The 25,745-nt window shown below is 35.5% G+C and overlaps 1 protein-coding gene across 6 annotated transcripts in view; it reads left to right on the plus strand.

Annotated features, from left to right (window-relative positions):
- The window catches only part of LOC123680608 (RNA-binding protein Musashi homolog Rbp6), a 980,242-nt gene that overhangs the window by 456,790 nt on the left and 497,707 nt on the right, over positions 1–25,745 (plus strand). For all 6 annotated transcript variants that reach the window (XM_045618597.1, XM_045618593.1, XM_045618595.1 and 3 more), the window contains one exon: positions 13,214–13,295. In XM_045618597.1, coding sequence (XP_045474553.1) covers positions 13,214–13,295 — 82 coding nt within the window. The remainder of the gene's footprint in view (positions 1–13,213; positions 13,296–25,745) is intronic.

The raw sequence follows: 25,745 nt of genomic DNA on the forward strand, positions 1-25,745 counted from the left end.
ATGCTTGCTGGAATGTAATTCAGCGCCAATGAAGAAGAAATCGCCGAAACTGAGGCCTATTTTGAAGAGAAAGACAAATCGTACTACAAAAATGGTATCGAAAAGTTGGAAGATATCTATAATCGCTGTATCGCCCTCGAAGGCAACTATGTTGAATAGTAAAATCGAATTTTGTCAAAAAAATGTGGTTTACTATGGTAGACCGGAGACTTTTCAATTGGCCTCTTATTTCTAAAGAAATTTGAATAAGCCAAAGTACATTTTTATTGTTCTATCGAGTACTTATACTGTTGAAAAACGACCTCATTTGAAGAAAAAAAAGGTGCTATTTCATCAAGTCAATGCGCCGTGTCACAAATCAATGAAAACAATGGCAAAATTGCATGAATTGAGCTTCGAATTGCTTCTGCATCCACCGTATTCGCCAGATTCGGCAGTAGATTTTCATCGATTAAATCGGGAATCGTTTCTTCTTGTGTAACCTCACGCTTTGTAAATACAGAGAAGAGACATCCCACTTTCATTGCGGCTTCCTCGGGAGAATGGAACGAAAATGTCATCTCGGTTAATGTAATGAAATGAGAATGGTCGTACAAATTTGATAGGTTGTTCGACGGGGTAAAAACTTCCCGAGTGGAACAGGGAGTAAATAACCTTTCGAGAAAAAGGCACACACAGGCACAAAGTTCAAGCCGAGTGCGATTCGTGGCAGGGCGATTGCCTCTTAAAGTAGAATTTAACCGAGCAAAGTTTTAGGGAGTCCGGAAAGTTTATAAACGCTTCTCCTTCTAGACGAAATCTTGTCTGTCACAGCAGTTAGTTTCTGATCCCCACTTCACCTAAATTGAATCGGCTAATGGGGTTACATCAACAATGACTCTGCCAGAAAACGAAACTTCTATCGGTTGAACAGACGAAAAACACGGGATTTCCTATTGGATGAGCTGCCGATCATAAATCAATAGATGCTGCAAAAAAACTCTGGCGGAATATGAATGATTCTCTCAGCGGCTTGCCATCCAGGTCTAATAATATTTATTTTCCTTGAAATGACCAAAGGGATAAGTCCTATCAAATCACGATGTCAGTTTTCTGTGATTCGGTGTAGGATCGCATCTCTTATGTACAGACAAAGAGACAAAATCAAACTAAATATACTAACTGACAAAGGAAGTGCAATACTCAGAAGGAGCTGTTCAAATTTAATTTTTTTTTTGGTAAAACATAGATACTATAGCTAGGAGTAAAAGATTGAATTTGAAGAAAAAAATCGTGACGGTTTTTTCATGTAAACAATTTTTGTTACTCAAATATTGTAGTCGTTTTCAAATTTTACAACAAACCAGCTGTTCGAGGAGATCCGAAGTCGATGTTTAGTTGTTATTGAAATGCCTAGAGCACGTGTACGCGGAATTTATCACCAGCTAAGTTAATTTGAAAGAGGTCGAATTATTGGTCTACGAGAGGCGCGTTTGTCATTTCGAAAAATCGCCAACCGTACGAACAGAAATCCAACTACTGTTATGAGGTGTTGTCAAGCGTGGTTTGATAATGCCCAAAATTGAAGAAACGTAGGTACCGGACGTCGAAGGGGCACAAATTTAGTTTAAGATCGACGTCTCAGACCTTTAAAGACCGATTTGCGACAACTTGATCTTTGGATGATGAGTGGTTAGGAGAACAAGGCCATCCTGTAACTGTCCGAACGGTTTACCGCCGGATTACAGTGGTGCAGAGAACGTCAACATTTGAATGTGGAAATGGCATCAGGTCGTCTTTTCTGATGAATCTCGTTTCTCCTTGGGTGCATATGATGACCAAAGAAGGGTTAGACGACGTCGGTGAGAAAGACGTCAACCTCAGTTTGATGTTGAGCGTCATGTACACTGGATAGTAGGCGTTATGGTTTGGGGTGCTACTGTACATGTAAGTAGGCCACCTTTAGTCTTTATTCGTGGTTACATGATAGCGCTGAGTTACCTTCAAGAAAAAGTGGAGCCATATGTTCTTCCTCACCTTAACCGGCTCGAGAATCCAATTTTTCAGCAAGATAATAACCGACCTCATCTTGCCAGAATTAGTTTAAACTATTCCTAAGCGATCCATGTGAATCTTTTGCCTTAGCCGCCCAGATCCCCCGATCTTTCGCCCATAGAGTATGTTTGGGACGTCATGGGTAGAAGATTTGGAAATTTACCCCAGCTCCCACGGACTTTGGCGGCTCTGAGACATGAAATACAGGTAGCTTGGGATAGTATTCCTCAAGAAAAATAGACCATCTTATTGCATCAATGCCGAGACGTGTTGGGGAGTGTATAGATAATCGCGGTGGACTAACACATTAACAAATTTAGTAAAAAAATTGTAAACCCTTCGTTTTTTCTCCTAATTTCAATAATTTTCCCCGTACTATACTGTCTGTTTTATCAAAAAAAATTTTAAATTCAAACAGCTCCTTCTGGTTGTTGCAGTTTCTTTGTCAGTTAGTATATATGTATGGCCTTTCAAAATTTCTTCAAAACTACGATTTCCTTAAAAATTTTATTCATTCACAAATAAATCTATAAAACTTTCCCTGTTTTTTATAGCAGATTCGTATTCTACGCCAAAAAATATAGAAGTTTTTCGCGAATCTTCATAGATTTTCAGTCTTAAAGACCTCAATATATTCATTCTATTAATAATTCACATGAAATTTCAGTCGTTAATTGTCCAACTATTGTTGAAACAATGAGAAATGTATTGCGCATAAAAACAGACGGCTTGACGCCAATTATTAATAGATTATAAATAATTTTCTCTCAACTGATATTTCCTTAATGATTAATGGAAAGTATTTTGAACCGAAACAAATAATTTCACCATTTTTGATAATCAATGACATGTACATGTACTGAAAACAAACAGTTCAGCAGGAAACGTCTGAAGTTCATGCAATGATTAATGGAAAGGGTAAGGTCGCTGAGACGAATAATTCAAACTCGAATATAAAGCGATCTGAGACAATTCGTGAAAAATTGTTTTTACAAAAGTTTTCATTATTAAGCATATGAAAAATTCATATTTTTGCCGTAGAATACTAATCTGCAATGAAAAACATATGAATAAATTCATGATTTCGGGGACATTCAATAGGTTTTTTCGAATAAATGAAAAATCGAATTATCTCGAAAGAGATAGAGCGTTGCGTCAATGTTGGAATATCCTGTATAATCATAATAAATCAGCTATAAAATCATAGTTTTTTTTTTTTTTGTATGATATTGCTCTAAATTCTATCTCATCATTCACAATATTTCTCATACTCCCGAGCGAATTTCTGTGATTGATAGAGCGTCCAAACCTAAAATATCCGTTCCTTATGAAATAAATCCACCACAAAAGTGAAATGCATAAAGGTAAAAAAGCATAAAGCATTAGGGGAAGTTCCGAAGGGATTGAAATATTTTTGCGCGCGGCTTACATAAACAAGTAAAGACGGTACGGCGTCCATTAAAATGCCACGAATGAAAGACAGCGCCGGGAATGGTTCACAGAAAAATGAATTTAATCTTCAAATGGAAAATCGCTCCATGCAGAAAGCCCGGATATTTTAAAGGTAACGGAGATACATACGTGGACGTATATCGGGAAAACATTTCATTTCGTGGGCTAATATTTCAGAATGCCGTTTTGTCTTTTTTTTTCGAGGGGGAAGAACTTTTTTCCTCGCAAAACGTAGAGCGAAAGCCACAAAATCGGAATGTTGAATGTATTTTTCGACGCGCATTATTCCTGGAACCAAGAGGAAGTTTGTGGGATTTTAGATATCACTAAAATATGGGGTAGGTACGGAATCATGATGTGGATATTCATTCTAGTTTGAGTCAAGTCAAGTTGAGTGAGTTCTGATGTTCGAAGGTAATCAATTGAATTTGAGCAAGAATATGAAATATTAGAACATTTAATAACCTCCGGTTAACCCAGATTAATTAACGATAAATGTTTGGCAAATCTCTAGGAATCGGTATTTAAATTGATTGATTCAGTATTCAGACTATGTAAGTCCAATTGGTAACTTGGTTAGTATTTCAACTAACTTATATTTATTGTTTCACCTCATCTGATGTTCAAACGTGAAAATCTTCTCTGCAGGCTTTTTTTTGTGGTTATTTTCAATATAGTTTAAAAATTCATGACTTTTCTGCGCTATAGGCATCTTCGGAAGTTTCTAGGATGTCTCTCAAGTTTCAAATGTTTATCAATCAACTGTTATTACTCTTTCTGGATCTTTATCTTTTCTCTTGCCTAACTCTTCGTCTTTGACCTGGCTTATTTCCAATTTATCATATAGTCAGATATAGTAATGCTATCTGCAAACTCTCAGTCTGTGCTACCAAAGCAATCATCCATTGCAAATAGATGAACTACAACTTTTGAGTTACACAATAGCATCCTTCAATTTCTTTATATGATAAACATGTGCAATGTTGACATAATCTTGGTGCACCTCGTTGAAATGTCTTTCATGCAGGGGCTTTTCCCACCGTGTTTGCAATTGTTCTGTGTCTGTTGGTTGTACGAAATATGCTTCTTGGGCAAGTTTTACCTGAATAAACAGCTTTTTGCGATATTTCATATATACTCCCTAAGTTCTAGTTTCTGGGTATTTCTTTGAGGTTTTTGGATAAAATTCCAGTGGTTGAGATGATAATGGGATTGTTCTTGTTGAAATAATTCTTCTACTGGTGCTCTACCTGAAACTCGAGGTCCTTGATTTGACATTTTTTTGACCTGTCTTTGATGCATGTTGTAGCTGTTTGGTATTGTTACTTGTCTTCTGTGTTGATCGACTAATAATATATCTGGTGTATTGTTAAGGAGCTGGGACCCCAGTACAGTTGAGAGTGTTCGTTCTCCAGGACTTCTGGTCGGCACTTGTAGTGTTCAACTTTTTCTTGCTCAGAATGTTGTTGCCAAATTTTGGTGAAGTCGTTACCTGAAACAATTGTCATTCACCCAAGAAATGTTAGGTTGTTTCGTTCGTTGGATATGTTTGCATTAGTTTCTCGTTGAGATCACTTGATCTTCGTTGACTGCTCCATTTCTGTATCCATTCCATCTAATGTCTGCCAATATGTCGACGTTGTAATATCGACATGAAACGTCTTCCATGCAGAGGCTCCTACTTCCAAGTTTTCATTTTGTCTGGTGGTTGTATGAAACATGCTCCTTGTGCAGTTGTAAAGGTGTTGATCGTCTGCTTCACACAATGCTTAGTACTAAGATGTACTTGTTTGGTCTCTGAAGTATGTTTATGTTCGTAGGCTTTCTATTTTCACATGAGCAGGTTCCATGCTGTCCTGGAGACTGTTGTCTCCCATATTCCTCGGAAATGTTGTCCTCTCTACTACTTATCAGCTTTTTCATCATAGTTCTCATTTTGAGTTGCTACTTGTCGATATCTGTTCTCCTCTAAACAGAAGTATGTCGAAATGGTATGCTTGGATTGAACATGCATGTATTGATGACTCTTTTTATGTTCTTGCTGTAGGGGTTTTTTTTGTTCAAAATTTTTGGATGGTTGATTCATCGGTTTTAAAGAGCGATCGGTTCATCTTGAATTCTTTTATGCTGAGAGTGCGACACTTGTCCCATCCGAATATCATTCCTACATCCACTAGTTTGAACTATAACGTCCAGGTGCTTCTATTACTTTTATAGAGCTTGTGTAGTCTCAGTTCATATCCCTTTCGTGTAAATATTCACATTCCCCCAAACGTAATCCGAATTTATCGGCTTGTCTCTTTCAAGAACGAAATAAAAACGTAGAAGGAAGGAGGAAGAAGTGACTCGCAAGTGGGTCATATGAAACTGAATCTACGACAAAGTCCCCAGCTTGATTTCGCAAGCTATTAAACTCGAAGTCTCCGTGTTCTTAATGAACGAATCTACTTTGTCTCGGTTGTTAATGACGTTAGCAACTGTCCGAGTCAGTTACGTTTCATCTAGTTGGTTTTCTCTCGACTTCATCTAAGTATATAATATTCTAATTCTGTACGCGCTCACTGAATGGGATTTCTTAATGGCAATGAGGGCATATTATTGTTAAGCGGTAGCCAAACTGTTTCGTCTGCCACGATGAAGAAGCCGACGACTGAACCTCAGCTTTTTTATCCTTTAACATTATCAAAAGGATGATATGGTTATGAAAATACTATTATTCAACTATTTATAGTTAGTGTTCAACTTTTCGTAGTTTTTAAATTTATCCCTTTCTAGTAGATTAAATGAATTGGCATTTTCAATTTTAAATCGTAAATTTTCAATTTTCAATGTTTCGATAGTTTTTCTTTCGTGCTCTCATTGGCTTATATCTAGATTATAGGTCAATGAATTATGACTAATTGCTGCAATATAAAAACCGGTGAAAGGTTTTCGGGATATAATTAAGGAATATTATATTATTTATTTATTATAAATAGGGAAATTATCATTACCAGAAATAACCTTAGGAGTGGAAGCGTTTAATCATTCAAAAATATTTTCCTATGCAAAAATTCAGATAAACACTTTCAACTTCTCAAAAGATCTAATGAAGCATCTAACAGTTAGAAACTTCTTGTGAGGCCTAAAAATAATTTATCAAAGTATCTTCTATTTACCTTATTGTAGGGGATGTCTTGTTTTCCTGAAATTCTTATCCAGATGGAATGAATCGAAATGCTGAAATTCAAGTATTCTCGTATCAATTACCTTGAATATATTCTCAATAAGTCAACTTTAATACTTTGGTATCTTTGGTGGAATGCAGGGATGGATTCGACTGCTGCTATAGATATAGATAGTCCATAGGATCAGATTACTCCTTGAATCATACATTGCTTGATTGTCTTTTTTGCCTTTTTTTCCCAAAAAATTGGTCTGAAATCTGAAAAAAATTTCAATTCAAATAGTGCTCCATTCTTATGTTAATAACTTTTCTAATTTTGAAGCTTCTATGAGGAGACATACCAATAATTTTCAACCTTGAAACTTCTTTTTTTCAAATGAGGACATTTTGTATATTGGTCAGGTGGAATCTACGTCAAAAAATAGTTTATAAGTGTAATATATACCACTGCTTTGAAATATTTATTTCTTGAAGAGTTGTTTTCTAAGAATTTATCTCTGTCAACAAAGCTGAATTATAAAATGTCAAATGTTCATCTCGAGTCTTTCTTTCGAATATACTAACCAATGGTCTTCGTGAATCACCTTGTATAGCGTTCTGTTGGGGTACGAGCGCTCAAAAGGTTCAAGGTTAAGGAATCTACTCAATTATACCAGATTTTTAAGTTGATTTTCGCGTGAATAGATGGAATGAATGAACTGAAGGCCGGTATTGTACCTATGCACAGAAATTGCTTATTTCGATTACTACCGAATAAAAATTAAGAAATTGCAGAGATCTGCCGTTTTCCCAGCCATTCAAATTACGCCAAGGATCCATTGTCCTTATCTGCTTTCACTGCTGCGTTACACAAAATCCTTTTCCTTCGCTACGGTCTCACGGTGATGAACCATAGACATGCACCTGTTTCTTGTTTTCAGGATTCGAGGTAATTTGGCTAATGTACCTTCCGCGCTTCCTATACCATTTCGACCATTCTAATTGAAATACATACCATTTATCTTCCTCTTACACTGGGTTTCTTGTGCTTATCCCTGAGGAGAATATCGGCGTTATTACCTCTTTTCGCCGTTAGGTGCTAATTGATTAAGAGCTGCAGGGACACTCACTTAGGTACTCGAAGGTTTTTCTTCGGAAAATTTCTAAATAAATATATTGTATAATTTATAATGATATATTGTTAGCGCAATGCAAAATAGCCACTTATGTATTGAAGTCATTGACTAGATGTTTAAGCCCTGAAGATTTGGTTAGACTAATCGCTTGAAGGAATAACTAACTCTTAATACCCATGATGCATGAGAACTTCAAATCATTTCAGTTAATATTACATCTTCAAATTCAAAAATTTAATTCAAATCAATTTTATCATCTTCTTCTTCGTCAGCACTTTTTCATCTAGTGTCGGACAAAGGCCTCTTCCAGCTTCTCTGTCTTTTGCTGTTCTCATCCATTGCTTACCGGCTACATTGACTATGTCGTCTATCCATCTTTTTCTCGGTCTTCCTATGCTCCTTTTTGTCTCTAGAAGTCTCCAAAACGTCACTTTGTGTGGCTATCTCGACTATCACAATTTTATCATAATGAACGTATATTAATCTTCTATGAAATGCTTTATCGTTGCTGTCAAACTTCAAGCCACTCAGTTGAGTAAAAAAATAAAAAACAGACTTCAATCACGAGTGGAATTAGATCAGGCTATAGGTAACACAAGCAAAATTGAAGGTATAAATAAATAACTGCAGAATTAACTCTATTTGTCGTTGAAATTTCACAAACACACATTTGAAAACATCGATCATTACAGAGTAATCAGAATCAAGTGTCAAGATTGGATTATCGATAATTTGAAGCTGGGCCCCCTGATTGGATCATTTAACAATTGCGTGAAATAATAATATAAATATTTTGACAACAAGCTGACAATAAAATGTAATGATCCAAACTTGGTTCAGATGAGTTAATTCCTGGGATGTGTTAGGAAACTAAGAAACCAACATACTCGTTGATATCATTTCGTATTTGTTTCTGTATCTTAATAAATGAATACTCTCCTGTTAGTCTATCCAGCCAGTTGATTAACATCTCTGGCTCACTTGAACAGTAAAACTATGTTCACGGTGGGCCAAAAATTTTAATCGACTGACTGGATTAACTGAGAGGTTATCTTCATTAATCAAGATGCAGAAAGAATTCCATTTCCCCGAACAACATCAAAAACTATTACTAATTTGTATTCAACTTTAGAAAATGTCCAATTTCAGAAAATATTCTTTGTTAAATTGCAAATGAAATTGGACATTTCATTAGCAATTAAACAGAGAATATTTCGGACATAAATTCAGGCTATAATCCAGCTCCATACCTCTCAACCATCGAATTCGAATGAATTAAACTATCAAGATGAGTTTTGCATGATTCTGATTTTAGGAAAATATTTTAATGTGTAATAATATTGAAAATCATTTGATGATGTCGCGATCTCCGTTTTTCAAAATTATTCTGTATTCAGCTCTGTCTGAAACTATGGCTGAATTTCGAGTGTATTTGAGAAATAGTTATTTCACCTCTTCTTCAGAACCATAGAAAATTCAAGCAGAATATCGAAGAGAAAACAGGAGCTTTTTCACGCTCGTTTATTTATGTACTAATTACATCTTTGATCACAAAATTGTATTTAGTTATATTCCATTCTTTTACCTTTTCATAATTTCAAAACAAAATCTGAAAATTTTTTCTTCCATTTCATTCTTTCCAACATGCATATTTAGGTTAATTGTATATTATTCAACGAGCGGTAATGTAGGTCATAACTCACGCAGATGAAGTTTGCAGCACTCGCCTTCGGCTCGTGCTGTAATTCATCAAGTGAGTTACGACCATTACCGCAAGTTGAATACTATACTTTAGCTACGACTATATTAATAAATACTAAAAACAAATACAGACTTAGAATATAGATAGAAGGAACGGAAAGTAAACATTTGTGCTCGATCCCGAATACAAGAGAGATGCAAAGTTGTCGCCAATCATAATCGAACTAGCTTTGGCTAGCTCGAATCCAGTGCAGAGTACAGAGATAAAACTTTATTAAAAAACGTTAATAGTTACCTATAACAATGCTGTACAAATTTTAGATTGTAATTAGTCAATTTGTTCATTGATAAAATTAAATGTGAATTTTGACGAACCAGTAATGATTTTTGCTTTTTTTAGTTTCTGTGATTGACGTTTGAGAAATTACGTAATTTTGAATTCTTTGAATTGATCCCATTATTCATGTTGAGTGTGCTTCTTAGCATGGAGTGTCCATAGAGACGAAGCTTTATTTTAAGAGCTAAGTTCACTAAAATATACCAAAAAACATTCCTTGAAACGATGACTTGATGTTCTTACTGCTACACCAATGTTGAAAATTTTTGTTCTTTATATTTTTTTAGGGCAAGTAATTTTGTATGGTAACATAAGCTGCTTGTCTTTTGGAAATGTATAAAATATTTCATCCTCACTATCTGAATTAATTGTTTTCAGCAAAACATTCACAATAATTAGACATCAACTCAATTTGAAAACGTCAAATTGATTAAAGTGACATTCCCTCAATAACAATAATGGAATGTTCTCTTTCGGCCAATCGAATAGAAGCAGAGAAGTATAGAAGCACAGATTCATCTTTTCCGATTTATTGTAGTGAGTTATTATAACTCACGCTGTTTGTTAATAGATACTATTAATTGCTCAAAAGCATTTGAATAATGAATATATAATTCAATAGGAGTAGATAAATGAACTTACCGAATACCAAACTTGTTTCAGCGAAAATATCTGTGCTACTTCTCCTTCCTTTCTTTATTTCATCGAGGTGCCCCATTCATATCTACATTCGTCATCGTTAATAGTCCCAACGAAAGCAAGAATGAGGAACAGTCGCAAAAACGAGCGGCTATAAAAAAACTCTGAACCCTTTTTGCCAGGCCGAAGCTCTCTAACAGTGTTCCACGATCAAATAACTACTGAAGTAACAATTTCAATAATTTTCTTTTATTACGTCCGTTTGCCATCCTTACTATTCTCTAAAGTGTTTTAAATCCAAGCACCGTGAACGTTTTATCAAAACTTAGTTATGAGGCCCAGCATCGGAAGCAATTTATGGGGAACATAAAATAATGAAATATATTCTTATTGCAAGGAAGTAGAACAGAATTTGAGGGAGGTTTGCAAATTTGTAGAGGCGCGTGAATGCTAAACGGGCGCACTTGCGCCGTATTATATTTCTAAAATAGATAGGTACGTGTAGAATATTTAGGAGCATATTTCTGACATCAATTAAGAGAAATGTTCATTTACATATTATACATTCGCAAATTATTCGTTTTTGAGATGCAGAGTTGAATTTTAGTTTTATGAAAAGATTTCAATATAACTGGATAGGTCAAGACCTTCGAGGTCCTTGGATTATAATATGCCAATAGATAAACTACTCCGCCAGTGAATGATTGTTTGATTTGACGGGAACTACCCTTTGGCCCCCCCTGGCTAAGACTAGGGATGATGGTTAGGGATTCATCAAGCCAAGTAGCTTAACATTTTAACCAACTACTTGACTTGAAAATCAAGCTCTTGAAAAATTACATACTTCAGCTTGAATTGACTTGATTTTAGATGTTTATTGCTTGACTTGATATCAAGCCACTTGATATTACTTGAGCTTGACATGCTCTCGTCGCACGGCATATATTTCTGCAATGTCGTGCGCGCTTAGACTAAATAAGGGGATTCCTCGAGCGCCGAGAGACTGAAGCATTCGCCAGTGGACTTAATAGTAGTTTTCTCACATTTTTATGGAATCTATTGGTAGATTTTGATCTAAGAATTTTTCATCAACGCCAGCATCTTCAGCTCCTGTTGAAAAACAATTTTTCAGAGCTGCTCTTACAGTCTTACAGGCAGCTATAAGAAGCCTTATGTGTCTTAGATCCTTGATGGAAAATTATGAAATCAAACAAAGCTTGAAGGTTTCTCAATATTAAGCAACATATTTTTTTTTTAATTTTGTTATAATTTATAGTGATTTAATTTATGTTGCTAATTCAATATACTTGATTTTTTTGGTCCTTTTATACAATAAGTTTAATAAATAAAAGTGTATTTTGAAAGGTTCCTTCTCATTTAATCAGTTTTTTATTGATGTGACACTACACAATAAAACTGCATGAAACCAAGTAACTTGATATGCTTCAAGTACTCGATAAATGAATATTTTACATAACTTGAGATTGAAAAACTACTACTTGACTTGAAATCAAGCCAAGCCTTAAATCCCTAATGATGGTATAAACTTAAACGCTGTCTGCTATTAAAATCATATTACTTATAAATGTTACAACTGGTTTGTTGTTGAATGTATGTGTTCTCTTGTTCTCTGAACAGTTGACAGCTTACAGGCGACAGGCGGTTCGACAAATCCGCTTCTGAAAATTATTCACACAGAAAAGCTAAAAAGTCGTTTCAGCCTCATCTACCAATAATTCCTATTTTGTAATATTGTCGAAGGCACAAAACAACACATCACTTCCCGTCAATAAATCGTAGCTTCATATAATCTGCTTCCTATGATAATAATAATTTTATGACCAAAGCCCACGCTGTGTATTATCATCAGTTCTCACCCTTTTGTCTATACGCATTGTCAGTGTCTGGCAGCAGGCCATCATTTATGTTTTCAAGCCTTGTTTACATCATAACGTTCGCCGTTTTGAATTAATATTAAGTGAATAATTGATACGTTATTTTGACACTTCTGGAACACTACACCGATTCTCATAAAATATATTATATTTGTTGTCCCGCGTTGAACAGGCCTCACGTCTTTCACCCGGAACAAGAAGAGTTCATTTGTTGTTTCACGTCTAATGACACGAACTCGATGTTCTGAGTTGGCAGTCGAGAGCGAATATGTTCTAATAATTCATTTATTTTTATGTTCTGAACAGGTTGACGAAGATTTCGTTTTGATTTATTGAACGCTTCTCGTTTATCATCTAAGTGAAAGGAATTTTCGTTTGCGAGTTAACTTTTAATGTTTTGAATTAAGTCATTGTTTATTTGAGCGATATTAGCTTGGAGGTTTGTTACATTATGCTGCAGATTTTCAAATTCGTATTGGTTGAAATTTGATGTTTGATTTCTAATCTACTCCTATTGAATTATATATTCAGTATGCAACTGCTTTTAAGCAGTTAATAGTATCTATTGACGACCAGCGTGAGTTATAATGACTCACTATTATAACTCACTATGATAAATTGGAAAAGATGGATCTGTGCTTCTATACTTCTCTGCTTCTATTCGATTGGCTGAAAGCGAACATTCCATTATAGGATAAAATTATAATTGGATTAGACTCGATTAGAAAATTTTGTAATAAAAATGAAGTAGCCAACCAAAATTATTATCGATATTCAATCTATAATGTGAATTTATCCAGACAATTGTTTGTCTTGAGTTATTGCCCTGTTGTTTTTAAAAGTTTTTATTAACGATACCTGTCGTTTTTTATAGAGAGCTTGAGGGAGTACTTCAGCAAGTATGGCGACATCACCGAAGTAATGGTGATGAAGGATCCAGCTACAAGAAGGTCGAGGTGAGTTTTCTTTCAACATCGCAAGCCTATAAAAGGGATTAACTCAACTGAATGCATTCTTGAAGTAAAAATTTCATATGGCATCTTCTTCTGAATGATAAATCTCTTTTCTATTATCGATTATTGAATCACTAACATTTTGGAAAACCATGACTCAAAATTCAACTTGAATGAATTTAGAACCCTGTAATTCCTACCATGAAAAAAGAAGTTTGAGAGGAAGGGAAAACAACATGTTATATACATACCGCAAAAATTACGGAAACGGACAAAATTTCAAAGAAGTTTATAGTTGATTTTCTCTTGAACCCTTTGCCTGATTTCATCGATTATTTTTTATTGTAGCTTGATTCTTTGAAAACATAATTGTTGATATGCCATCCTCATTCATTTATTTTTTTGGTTAGATACAGGGGGAACAAAAAAAAAATGAGAATTGAGGTTTTATTCACAACACCCAGTGGAGTGAGAAGAGTTGAGAACACGATTTGTTTCCTCATTATTTCTGAACATTTTGAAAGTTAAAATGGAATAACTGTCATTTGATTTCTATCGAAATGAATTTCCATCAAGTGAAGACCAAATCAATTCAATATTCTCTTTTTATTCATTGCGATATCTTAATTCTGGAAGAAATGATAGCACTTCATATGGTATTGTTGTTGAACGAGAAATTCATGTTTTGAATCGCAAATTCGATTTCAATTGATACTCTGAACCGCAAGTATACATAAATCCCATAAAAAAGTTAATTTTGTTCATGAATTTAGTTATCATTCTTCAACCAATGAACTGAAAGATAATAACTTTATTTAACAATGAATAAAGTAAGTGGGGATGCATCATTTCGATGAATCAATGCTACTATCAAAAAAAAAAAGCTAAAATTGGCTGAATGTTTCAAGAGAAAATGATCCACAAACTTCGTTGAGATTTTGTTCATTTCCTTCATTTTGCCGTTGCGTATATCTGATTAAAAGGAGCTTAACGACTTTATACCATCTAAACTAGATCGATGATTGTGATATTTCACTTAATAGTTTCTCATTCCGTCTCCCACCGTAACACAAAGGTGTTTTCGAAGCGAGTGGAAAAATGATATTTCATTCTACCCCGAAATGTAACTGCGAAATGCGGAAACTGGCAGCAGAAAAATAATGTTGTTGTTAAAAACACCAACTTTCCTGATGTCTTCTCAGCCAGATCGAACGCCGAAAGTTGGATTACATCTCATATTTTCCTTGGAGCACATTTATCACAAAAAGTTAGGCGTTAGTAACAGTGCGTAGTGTGTTCAGTCACTTACTAGACGGAAAGAGATGAATTAATTCTGATACGATGCCGGCGAAAGCTTCCAAGTTGGCCGTTCAGTTGAGTTAGCTCGAAACCTTTGTACCCTCTCTATCCCCACTCTCCAGAACTATCTTTCCATTTGACGTATGAACCCCCCTCCCCCACCAAATAGATTCTCATCCACATAATGGCTGAACCCGAAACCGAAAAACTTCCAAGTGAGCTTTTTCGATTCAACCGATTCCAATTAATTTCGTTATTACACACACACAGACGGTTTTAGTTGATTCTTCTTTTTTTTTCTCTCTGTTAATCTCTGTTCGAGGAATGTTTCAGCCCTTATGTGGAGCAAGCGCAGTGATTTCACTTTTGGTGTGATAGATCAATATGCCATTTGAGCGCAACGATTTTCTTTAATAGATTTCAGGAAATTTTAATTCTTTCACTAATATTGTTCAAAGAACAAAATATAATATTAATCACAAATAATTTATAATTACAGATATTCCAGAATATTCATTTCAATTTTGTTGGTGAAATTGCAAAACTCTCATTTATCTCACAAATGCGTTATGTTCTTTTTCAAATGAAAATTCGCGGAATGAAAAATAGAAATTAAACTAAAAACTAGTAACAAACATTTTGAATACAACTACAAATTCGGGTGAAACAAAAAACGCATTTCTTGTTTAATTTCCTTGAATTTTGTGTTTTGGAGTATTCAAATTTCAAAATAGTTTTTTTCATAGAGTTCCAAGTTGTGGAACCGCAAATCCTATTAATTTCTGATGAAAATAATGAAATGAAAATTCAAGGAAAACAAGTGGCAATATCTAGATCGATCTTCAGAATTTCTTGAAATTCTGCATATGCAAAACTACCTTAGTTATATAGATAACAGGTAGACATGAACATATTTTTCGTTTGTGTAGTTTCTTTTAAATTGAGATCTTCACATGTCGCCAAGAATATTGGTAAAGAGTTTTCTAATAAGAGATTTGAGCTTTTGGGGATGATTTAGTGACGTCAAGAATCGAAAGCGTGAGCGTCGTCAAGAACAACTGATGATATTTTGCTGCCCAGGACTGTCGATTCTTCGTCAATCTTGGGAATTCTACAGAAAACATTAAACCTTATTTTGTATATAGACTTTGCTCTCTTTTCTTGGGGACCACGTGAAAGCTGAGGTCCATGTCAATGCTCTAGAATCTGTTCAAAACCTTGAAGATGGAATTCGTGACGTTATCGACGATATACAGCCACAAATGTGCGAATTGGTCATAAAAAATTTCTTGGAAATGATATGATAGCCATGGTTTCAATTTGGCTGAAATCGTTTTCCATTGTTGATGGCTCTCCACAATGAAATAGATATCCATTGATTTCACTTCAAATATACTCGTTATTTGTTCAATAACAAAATAAAAACTCCTATTGGAAAGCCATTTACTAGGTACTACTATCTACGCTCCGATCATTAAAGTACAGGCAAAATATTGTTTAATTTTGTGTTTTTGATTTGTGAACAGGGATAAATAAGAGGAGGGAGGGATTTGCTGTGAACTTAGAAACTGTTGAGATCCGATGTTGTTAAGATAATCTCCATATTATGACTCCATATAGACCAAACCCAATTTACACATACTTAGTCCATTCAATCAAGAAGATGTCACCCTCTCAAATTGAAGTCTGAAGTCTCTGATTGACATTCAATTTTGATATTGGAGTTGGAATTTTGTAAGAGTAAAGTTCAACTTTACAGTGTACTGTTTCCAATGCAATTCGATTTCCTCAATTCTGAGTAGTCTACTGACCCACAAAGAATTTCCTACCAGAATTTGTTTGTCGTCCTGGATGGCAGTTTATTGATCTATGTTGTTAGTGACCTGGTTGTAATTTCTGAACATTTATGTCTTATTGAAAGTAAAATCTGTAAATCCCTAAAGATGCTCCAGATAGTCGAGTGAAAGCTTGGAATTCTAAGACAATATGAAGATGATTACTACACTCGATATTCCTTTTAGTTAAAATGATTAGTATTTGACGACAAGAGAGACTTAATAACTTGTTGCCTCTAAATATAGGTTGAGGATTATTACAATGATTTTACTCTTGAGTGTATGTATGTTATCTCCCGACTTCTTTTTACAACAAACCGTCCAACAATAACGCATACGTAACATCTTGTTCAAACTTTGAAGAAACCCCATTTCGGCAGTTTTTAATAAAATGGTCCTCCCCAGACTCCAGTTTCAATATAACAAAACTTCGGACAATATTCTCTGATCACCGTTGAAGCGTAACACAGAAATCCTTTCACGAACACCCGCCTGAAAGGGAGGCTGTTTGTACCAAGCAAGAGCGCTTTGAAACCGAAATGAATACTGTTATACCAACCGATATTATTTCTATAATGCGGGAATATCTAGTTGAACATCAACAATGCTGCTCTTATTTGTTGTCGACATCTGGCCGGATCAGTTCGGGGAGATCCCCGGGAACCCGGAGCTCTCTATATTAAACTCCGGAGTACACAAGCACGATCTCGCTATTTACTCGGCCGTCTTCTTAGTGGAGCAGGCACACACATATTGAAGAATATAACGGCACGTTTTGAGCACATATAAATGTTTGGCTGGTCGGCGACGTGGATTTGTCGACGGAACGGGTCATATTTTCCTCCGTTTCCAAGACACGGTGCTGGTATGGATAATAAATTGAGTGTTCGGTCACAAGAATGATGTAGAGACATGGGATCTGCCTTCGTGCGACGGTTTTCTGCTGATGCCTTCAACGTTGTGTTTTCCTGTAGGTTTTTCTGAAGCTTTTAATGGCCGCTTGGGAAATACTAGGTCCGTTTGTGGAGGGTATTTCGTTTAATTTTTTTTATCAACTTTTTTAATTATTACTATGTGTTCTCTAAAATAACGCTTTTGTGTTCCGTATAATTGCTCTGGCTGAGTTGATTGGACTGTGATATAATATAGTAGGACTCATATGAATATCTATATATTGTTATATTGTAAATTTCAAGAATTGGGCTGGGTTCTAGTCACTCAAAATAATTGATAGATATTCATATCAATTGACGCCCCACGTTGGGTGCCAATTGATTTGAATACTCTAAAATTATTTTGAGTGGCTAGAACCCAGCCCAATTCTTGAAATTTACAATATAACAATATATAGATATTCATATGAGTACTTGGCTAATATTAATCGCCGCTGTTATATATTTCAAATTGATTCGTATTCTAACTAGCAGATCATTAAGTAAACATATATTAAGAGAACACTGGCTGCTCCCAGATAACTTATATGCAACGAAGTAAATGGAGGAAATGGAGAGGCCAAAACATTTGCCAGAAAAGAAGCACAAACTCCTCTCATTGACTCGAAACCTTTTTGTGGTCTAGGGAAATGTACTTACAAGAAAGAGTTTCACAAGAAGGAAAAACCCGAAAAAGGATCACTCTTGTGGAATCTTCCTGGGTTGGATCATTCCAAAAGGTTTCTTCGTAACTATGGCACTGCAAGATCCAAGAAGCAACTGGATCTTAGCAAAAATACAACTCACTGGATTCCTCATAGGGCATTGTCGCCTAGGGAAACACCTCATGAGAATAGGTCTAGCAGGAAATGACGAGTGAAGATTCTGTGGGGATGAGGAAGAAACTAAGCATCACCTGATGATAGAATATCTCGCCATCAATAGCCAACGAGAAATCTGCTTTGGATAAAACTTGTAGAAGTGAAGAAGTAGCCTCCTTGAAGCCATCACACATACTGGAATTCAATAGAATTCTGGACCTGGACGGCGAGCTTAAGATTATGATAATGAAAAAAAACTTAAGCGATCGATAGCAACTTCAAATGCAATTGGATATAACTACATTCATTGTATAAACAATGGAAGTAAAATCAACATCATGCAGTAGGATACAGACCTGCCCAATAGGAATAATAGTAAAATCAACAGCATTCAGTAGCACACAGACCTGCCCAATAGTAAATTTTCAATTGAAAGCTCCTTCGAAAATTCTGAATCAATTCGAAACTATATATAGGCAATTGAAATTTAGCAAAGAATTAGGCTCTCTTCTATGAGTAATGTCCAATTCACAAAACTAAAAACAGGCGATAATTCATAAAAAATTCCTCAATGGGATTAAGAAATCCCTCTGTTCAGCCAGGGTTACTATTTTCGGAGGTAACTCTTTATAATAGAAAAAAAAAATAGGTTTTTTTTCTAAATATGGGGTTCTGAAGACATGATGTCTTTTGACATTTTCAAATCAATTGATCTTTATTTGATTGTAATGAAAAAGGTATGCCATTAACGATGGAAAACGATTTCATACGAATGATTGTCAAGGCCACTGTCCAGCTTCAAATCCTTTTGAAATTTTCTATAACCAATTCACTCATTTGCAGCTGTACGAATTCTTTCTTTGGGGTCTTAAATCGATTGTGGAGCTTTAGATTAGACCTCACCCCTTTGAGAAATAACATGCCCAGAAAACTTGTGATTATTTTATTGCTTGTGTGGCAAGTAGTTGTTGAAAATGAACGTCGTCCACATCAATATGTTCCAATTTCGGACACACAAAATCATAGCACGTTAGTTCGTCAACACCATTACCTGTAGCAACAATATTCTCAGTTGTTCTCAAGCGAAGCACAGTGTTTCGGTTCTTCACATCAATAACTTGTTGAACTATTGACGGCCGAGAAGGTGCTCCACAACGCTCCAAAAGTTAGTTATGCAAAATTTTCAATAATTTTGTAGTGAATTTTAACAATTTCAGCGAGTTGTTGAAGCGTGTATTGTTCCATTTTCTGTCTTATCTTATTTTTCACTTCTAAAATGATAAAAGCTTCAAAATTGAAAGCTGGCCAGATAGTGGGCTATTCAAAATGGGAAACTCTTTATATGATTTAATCTCACCTTTTCCCATTTGACTCAATTTGAACTCGATTTGAGATGTATGACAGAAATTTTCGCATGAGTGAAGGAAAGTTAGAATTTTCCTTACGAAAATGAGGTGATAAAAATATTTCATAGTTCAACCCAAGAATTAGTTGACTCTGGTCAAGTATAATTATATGACCTGTCAAATCATAAAAATCAAATGAGCCTGAATGAAAATACTGAAAGGTTCTCAATATTATATGAAGTTATGGAGTGCTAAAGATCTGATAACTAAGGGGTTTTCATAATAATTTTACTGACACCTACCGACAGTCAAATCATGTACCACACCCAATGAAAGCCACTGGTCGTTTTTCGAATGACATACTTTGATTTCATTTCCCAATCATTCATTGTTATCCTTCATTTGAAAAGCTTTATGCCTATGAATAGCCTGGATTCAAAACTCATGAATAACGTTAAACGCAGACTACCACCAGACCGAGAAAGATCAAAGACTCAGATCCCGCCATTGGCTTTCACTACCGAAATGCATATACACCCACTCATTATTCATCCGTGTTATCAGATATGTAAATGTCGACCTCACATGAACGGCTGCCACAGTAACATAATTACGGGGGGCATAGACACGAAACTGCAAATATATATATGTGCGGAGGTGCTTCCCCCGGAGCAACAATGGTTATAGTATTCCGGTGTAGTGTTTCAGAACAGCGCGTGGTGCCGGAATGCTTTGTTATCCGGACTATCCCGGAATCGGCATTCTTCGGATGTATCTAATGGTTTCCTGAATCGCAATATATATTGTTATTAATTGGGATATTTATCTCCGACCGTCGGAGATTGGAACTGACGACGGGAATGGACCTAGGAGTACGTGAGTTATGGCTTGGATCTCTGAAGAATAACATGACGTTGCGATTATTCGTCTTGCTGAAATTTCATTCTGCAACGTGAAGTTTGGTTATGTAACGAAATTTGGAGTACGCTGAAATGACATGTCATCATAGGCTAACTGTTGAGATATCTTAAAATGTCGAAAAATGACATATATGAGTGTATGAGTGATTTTCTACGCTTGGGATTATCGTAATGAAACCATTTTTCGTCTCCAGTCTCAATGCGATGCAGAAATCCCTTCCGTCTTTGCCTTGCAAGCAGCTGTTCTCGGCTTCAACTCGTACGGCACTCAATTTCCTTGTTTCTGTGTCATTCCTATGTCCTTCAGGCGTTTTGAAATGGCTTGTTGCGTCAGTCCCAATAATCCTGCCTCTTCTTGTTGCGTTTGACACGAGTCTTGATCAAGTAATGCCTCCAATTCTGCATCTTCGAAAACCTTCTCTCTTTCAACGCCAAAACCTTCTCTCTTTCAACGCCATGCTGGTCTTCGACTTCACATGAATTCAAAATTTCCATATTCTGGATAATAATAAATATTGAATTCATTCGTCCATAAATTATAATTTATTACAAAAGAAGATTTAAGCTAAGGAGAGCGCTCATCAAAAGTAAGATTACTTGTACTTATTACCCCAGTACCCCTCCATATCTACGCCCTTGTTGTTGATACAATGATGACCCTCTCCCGATAATTTCCATCACTCTGCGGATCATTTCAGGCAGGCTAGCAGCAATTTCCTGGATTATCGTCTCCCTAAGAACTTCCCGAATTTGGGGACGATGTTGATACACTTTTTCCTTAAGGTAACACCAAAGCTATGAACTACATGGGGTTAAATACATGCGAGAAATGTTGTAAAGTTCTTGACACAAAGCGGGTTTGATACAACTCCTGTACAATGGCAATTTTTGTTCTTTTGAATACCCTGATATTTTAAATTTTTTTTTAACTTTCCAATTTTGATAGAATTCTCACATGAATAGGTCGAGAGCGAACTGAAAATTTCACATGATTACATGCAAATTTTGCTAGGAAGGTTTTTTTTTAAAAATTGCTGGGATGATTTTTTAATAAATTGCTGGGATGATTTTTTAATAAATTGCTGGGATGAAAGGAAAAATATACAGGGTGTTGCCTAATTGAATGTAAATATTTATGGGGGTGATTCTTAGACACTGGTGGAAATTAAGAAAAAAGTTATACATTAATAAATGTCTCTCAATTCTTGGACATGTATGACAAATTTCATTAAAATATCTGAAGTGATATTGTAGATATTAATAATAAATTATTCATCTTTTTAGAACTTTATCACCCTGCATCTCAAAAGGTAAGACGTTTAGGACATGTTTTTTCCTCGAAATGGGCCTAAAAATCACCCCCATAAATATTAACATTCAATTAGGAAACACCCTGTATAAACATATTCCCCTCATCGTAATTCCTATGGTAAGGATTAGGAGAGAGCACAGATTATGAACATATCAATCGATAATAAATTAGTAGTATCCCTCCACTGATCAGTTATTTTCTCGATGAATCAAGCTACAATTCAAAAATATAGTTTTGAAGAAATATAGTTATAGAACATGAACTACAAACTTTGCTGAGAATTTGTCCATTCCCCTTATTTTACCGGTGTGTATATTTTGATAGTTTTCCCAGTTAAATTGATAGGATTTGTGAAATGACGTATGATTATCTGAAAAACTTTCATTTCATTATTCTACTTATGTATAAAAACTAAAAAGTGTCCTATTCATGAACAGATTTAAAAGTATTACGTGTTCTTTCATTTGTCACACTCCTTTGCTGGAAACGGTACCTGCATCATTTCCACTGAAGTTGTTCACTTGCTTCTTGCAGCCATGTACCAATCCATAAAGGATACTTCGCTTCTCCAATACCTTTGAGCGCTAAGCTTCTGGAAAACCCTTTTTAAAAGCGAATATGAGCCCTCGCGTTCTGTGTCCGCCCCACCAAATCCACCACTAAGGCATGGCAAAGCCTTAATTCAAACAAAATATATCTCGATGCGTGAAAGCGTTGCCCCGTAAAAGATATTATGAAATATTTCGCTGGGTGGAAACCGCAAATCCGCGTTTATGAGAATTTCGCAGGGGTTATCCAAGAAAGTTACACAAATCACCCTATTATTAGGTAGAAGTAAACAATGATGGGAGAGAAGTGCAGCGATTAAAATGTATTGAGGTTTACATAATTATGGTACGCATCGAATTACAATATATGAAATATGCTTTGTTAAGTTGATCACAGAAAATATCGAGAAAAAATCGATTGGAATGAGGAAATTATGCTTGTTTAGATTCATTCCTTCCTGCAAAGTTATCTTGCATTCATAAATAAAATAAAACAGGCTTTTATATTTCACATTTTATATTTATCGTTCATTCATCTTATTTTAGTATACAGGAAGTACAAATTCGATGCACTCGAGCACTATAAGGGGTTCAAGAAAAAATCTTCGAGGACTCCCATCATTTTTTTTTTAAATAATGAGGTATCAGATGTCAGTTCGTGAATATCTTGGTTCGTTCTCGAGTTACAGGCAGTTCCTGAAAATTAACTGTTTCAATTATTTCGCTATTGCTTGGTTTTTGGTCGAAATATTCGAAAAATTCTGAAAAAATTTTTCAGTAATTTTTATGATTTACATGATACTCATAACTAGGGATGCAAGGCTTGGCTTGATTTTCAAGCTACTTTTGCTCGACTTGGTTTCAAGTCAAGCTCAAGGTAAGTGGTAGTTTTTCAATCTCAAGTTAAGTCAAGTATTTATTTATCAAGTACTTGATTCATATCAAGCTAGGTACTTGATTTTTAGCAGTTTTATTCTGTAGTGTCACATCAATAAAAAAATGATGAAAAGAGAACGTTCCTTGCAAAATACTCTTTCATTTATTGAACTCATTGTATCAAAAAAACCGAAAATATAAACTTTTTTGGAATAGAAACATAAATTATTTCACTATAAATCACAAAAAAATGAAAAATAATAAAAAAATAATTCTTGATATTGAGAAACCTCCAGGCTTTGTTTTATTTCATAATTTTCCATTCAGGATCTAAGACACATGAGGCATTTTTTAGATTTGACGCCTTACCTTTTGCGTGTTTCTGTAACTGTAAGAGCAGCTCTGGAAAATTGACTTTCAACAGGAGCTAAGATACGGGCGTTGATTGAAAACCTTGGCCAAGTTGGAAAAAATAATTCTGAAACTACCAAAATCTACCAATAGATTTCATAGAAACGTGAGAAAACTACTACTAAAAAAGTCACACTGGCTTATGCTTCAGTCTCTCGGCGCTTAAGGAATCCCCTTATTTAGTCTAAACGTGCACGAGATTGCAGAAATATATGCCGTGCGGCGCGTGCATATCAAGTTCAAGTATTATCAAGTCAAGCAATAAATATCTAAAATGAAGTCAAGCTCAAGTTTGTAATTTTTCACGTGCTTGATTTCAAAGTCAAGTAGTTGATTAAAATTTCAAGCAACTTGGCTTGATGGATCCCTACTCATAACACAAATTAATTGCCGTTTTAGTCCTCATCCACATAAACTAACTCACAAAATTGTAATCATGATAAATCACATCTCACTTATATACTTATATATATTTCTATGGTATCGTAACCATTGAGCTGATCTCCTTTTTCAAACTTGATCTGCACCGTCAGAACTCAAAACTAACCTTTAAATATCAAGTGATTAAATTATTTCGTCCTCCAATCATTTAAAACAATTTTTGTTTTGCAATAAATTCCCACTATATTGTTTCCTTTTCTGAAAGGAGATGGTAGCTGACCATCAAGGCCTAACCTCATTTCACATACCCCCATCCATTTTCAACGCGCCCCCATGAAAATATTCGAACGAAGGGGTTAATCGAATATCCTATCTAATATGTGGCGTACCGCGCGAATGACAGCAAAATGACAGAGAGGACATCAAACTCATAATAACACAGGATATGGCGTTTTCGCTGAAACGACCGAAATCGACATTTTACCATCCCATTATGACAGCTTTACTAACCACCGATCGTGCCCGAATAAAGCTCCTATATACCGCCATAGAATGGGCAGATTGAAGATGCACACACACGATTATGAGACCATTATATCAGCAGACACGGTCCTTTATTTCGGTGTATTCGATTGAAAACAATGCAGGCCGAATCGCTTCTCCAAACTGTTTCGGTCGAAGTTGACATAATAGAGACGCAGCTCTATGTTCCGCAGGTAATAATTAACCGGCGATTGTGTGTGTCTATGCATTCTGGATGCTCGAAAACCGCGATTTAGTGTTGTCCAAAACGTGATATCGAAGTCGATGCTGTTCCGATGCTGTATCCGTTCGCCATTGTTAACTTGGATGACCAATAGATCTATTTCCGATTCTTTCATTCGGGACAAGATAGACGATGGTCATTGTTTGATGGATAACTGCGGATCTATGCTTTCCCAACTCCATTCTGTACTTGTGTTTCACGTTCGATGAAAATTTCGGAAATGGACGTTTACGATTGAAAAACTACATAGAATCTTTTCGGTGACACTGCTGTTCTACCTTTCTCTTCGCTTGGGGTTTATTTTCTATTGTTATTTACGGTATTACTTTCTGATATTATCTTCTTCAGTATAAATTAATTCATTATATACAGGGTGGTCATTTGAAAACGAAACAGACGAGATTACAGACGAAATAAATTTTTTCGATAGAAATGCTCGGACAGGTCGATTTCTGTTTCGAGGGGGACAACTTAAGATGTAGGTTACGGACGCATAGCGCTTCAACCCTTGCTGCTACAACCCCCACCCCCAATTTTTGAATAGGGAAGATGGGGTGAGTGATACCTCATTTGAAAGGTATTTTTATACTGATTTCAGCACAGTAATTGTTTTTTCATTTTATGCATTAGTTCTCGAAATATTCATGCGTTAGTTAGTTAGGAAGGAAGCCACAGTCATGGTTGTGTTGAAGCTCAAAATGTCGATTTTTCACAAAACACTACAAGTGCCATGAAAACACCACTTCATTTTCGAATACTTAGTTAAGAATATTTCGAGAACTAATGCATAAAATGAAAAAACAATTACTGTGCTGAAATCAGTATAAAAATACCTTTCAAATGAGGTATCACTCACCCCATCTTCCCTATTCAAAAATTGGGGGTGGGGGTTGTAGCAGCAAGGGTTGAAGCGCTATGCGTCCCTAACCTACATCTTAAGTTGTCCCCCTCGAAACAGAAATCGACCTGTCCGAGCATTTCTATCGAAAAACTTTATTTCGTCTGT

This window comes from Harmonia axyridis, chromosome 5 (assembly GCF_914767665.1).
Source record: "Harmonia axyridis chromosome 5, icHarAxyr1.1, whole genome shotgun sequence".
In the NCBI taxonomy this organism is placed as follows: domain Eukaryota; kingdom Metazoa; phylum Arthropoda; class Insecta; order Coleoptera; family Coccinellidae; genus Harmonia; species Harmonia axyridis.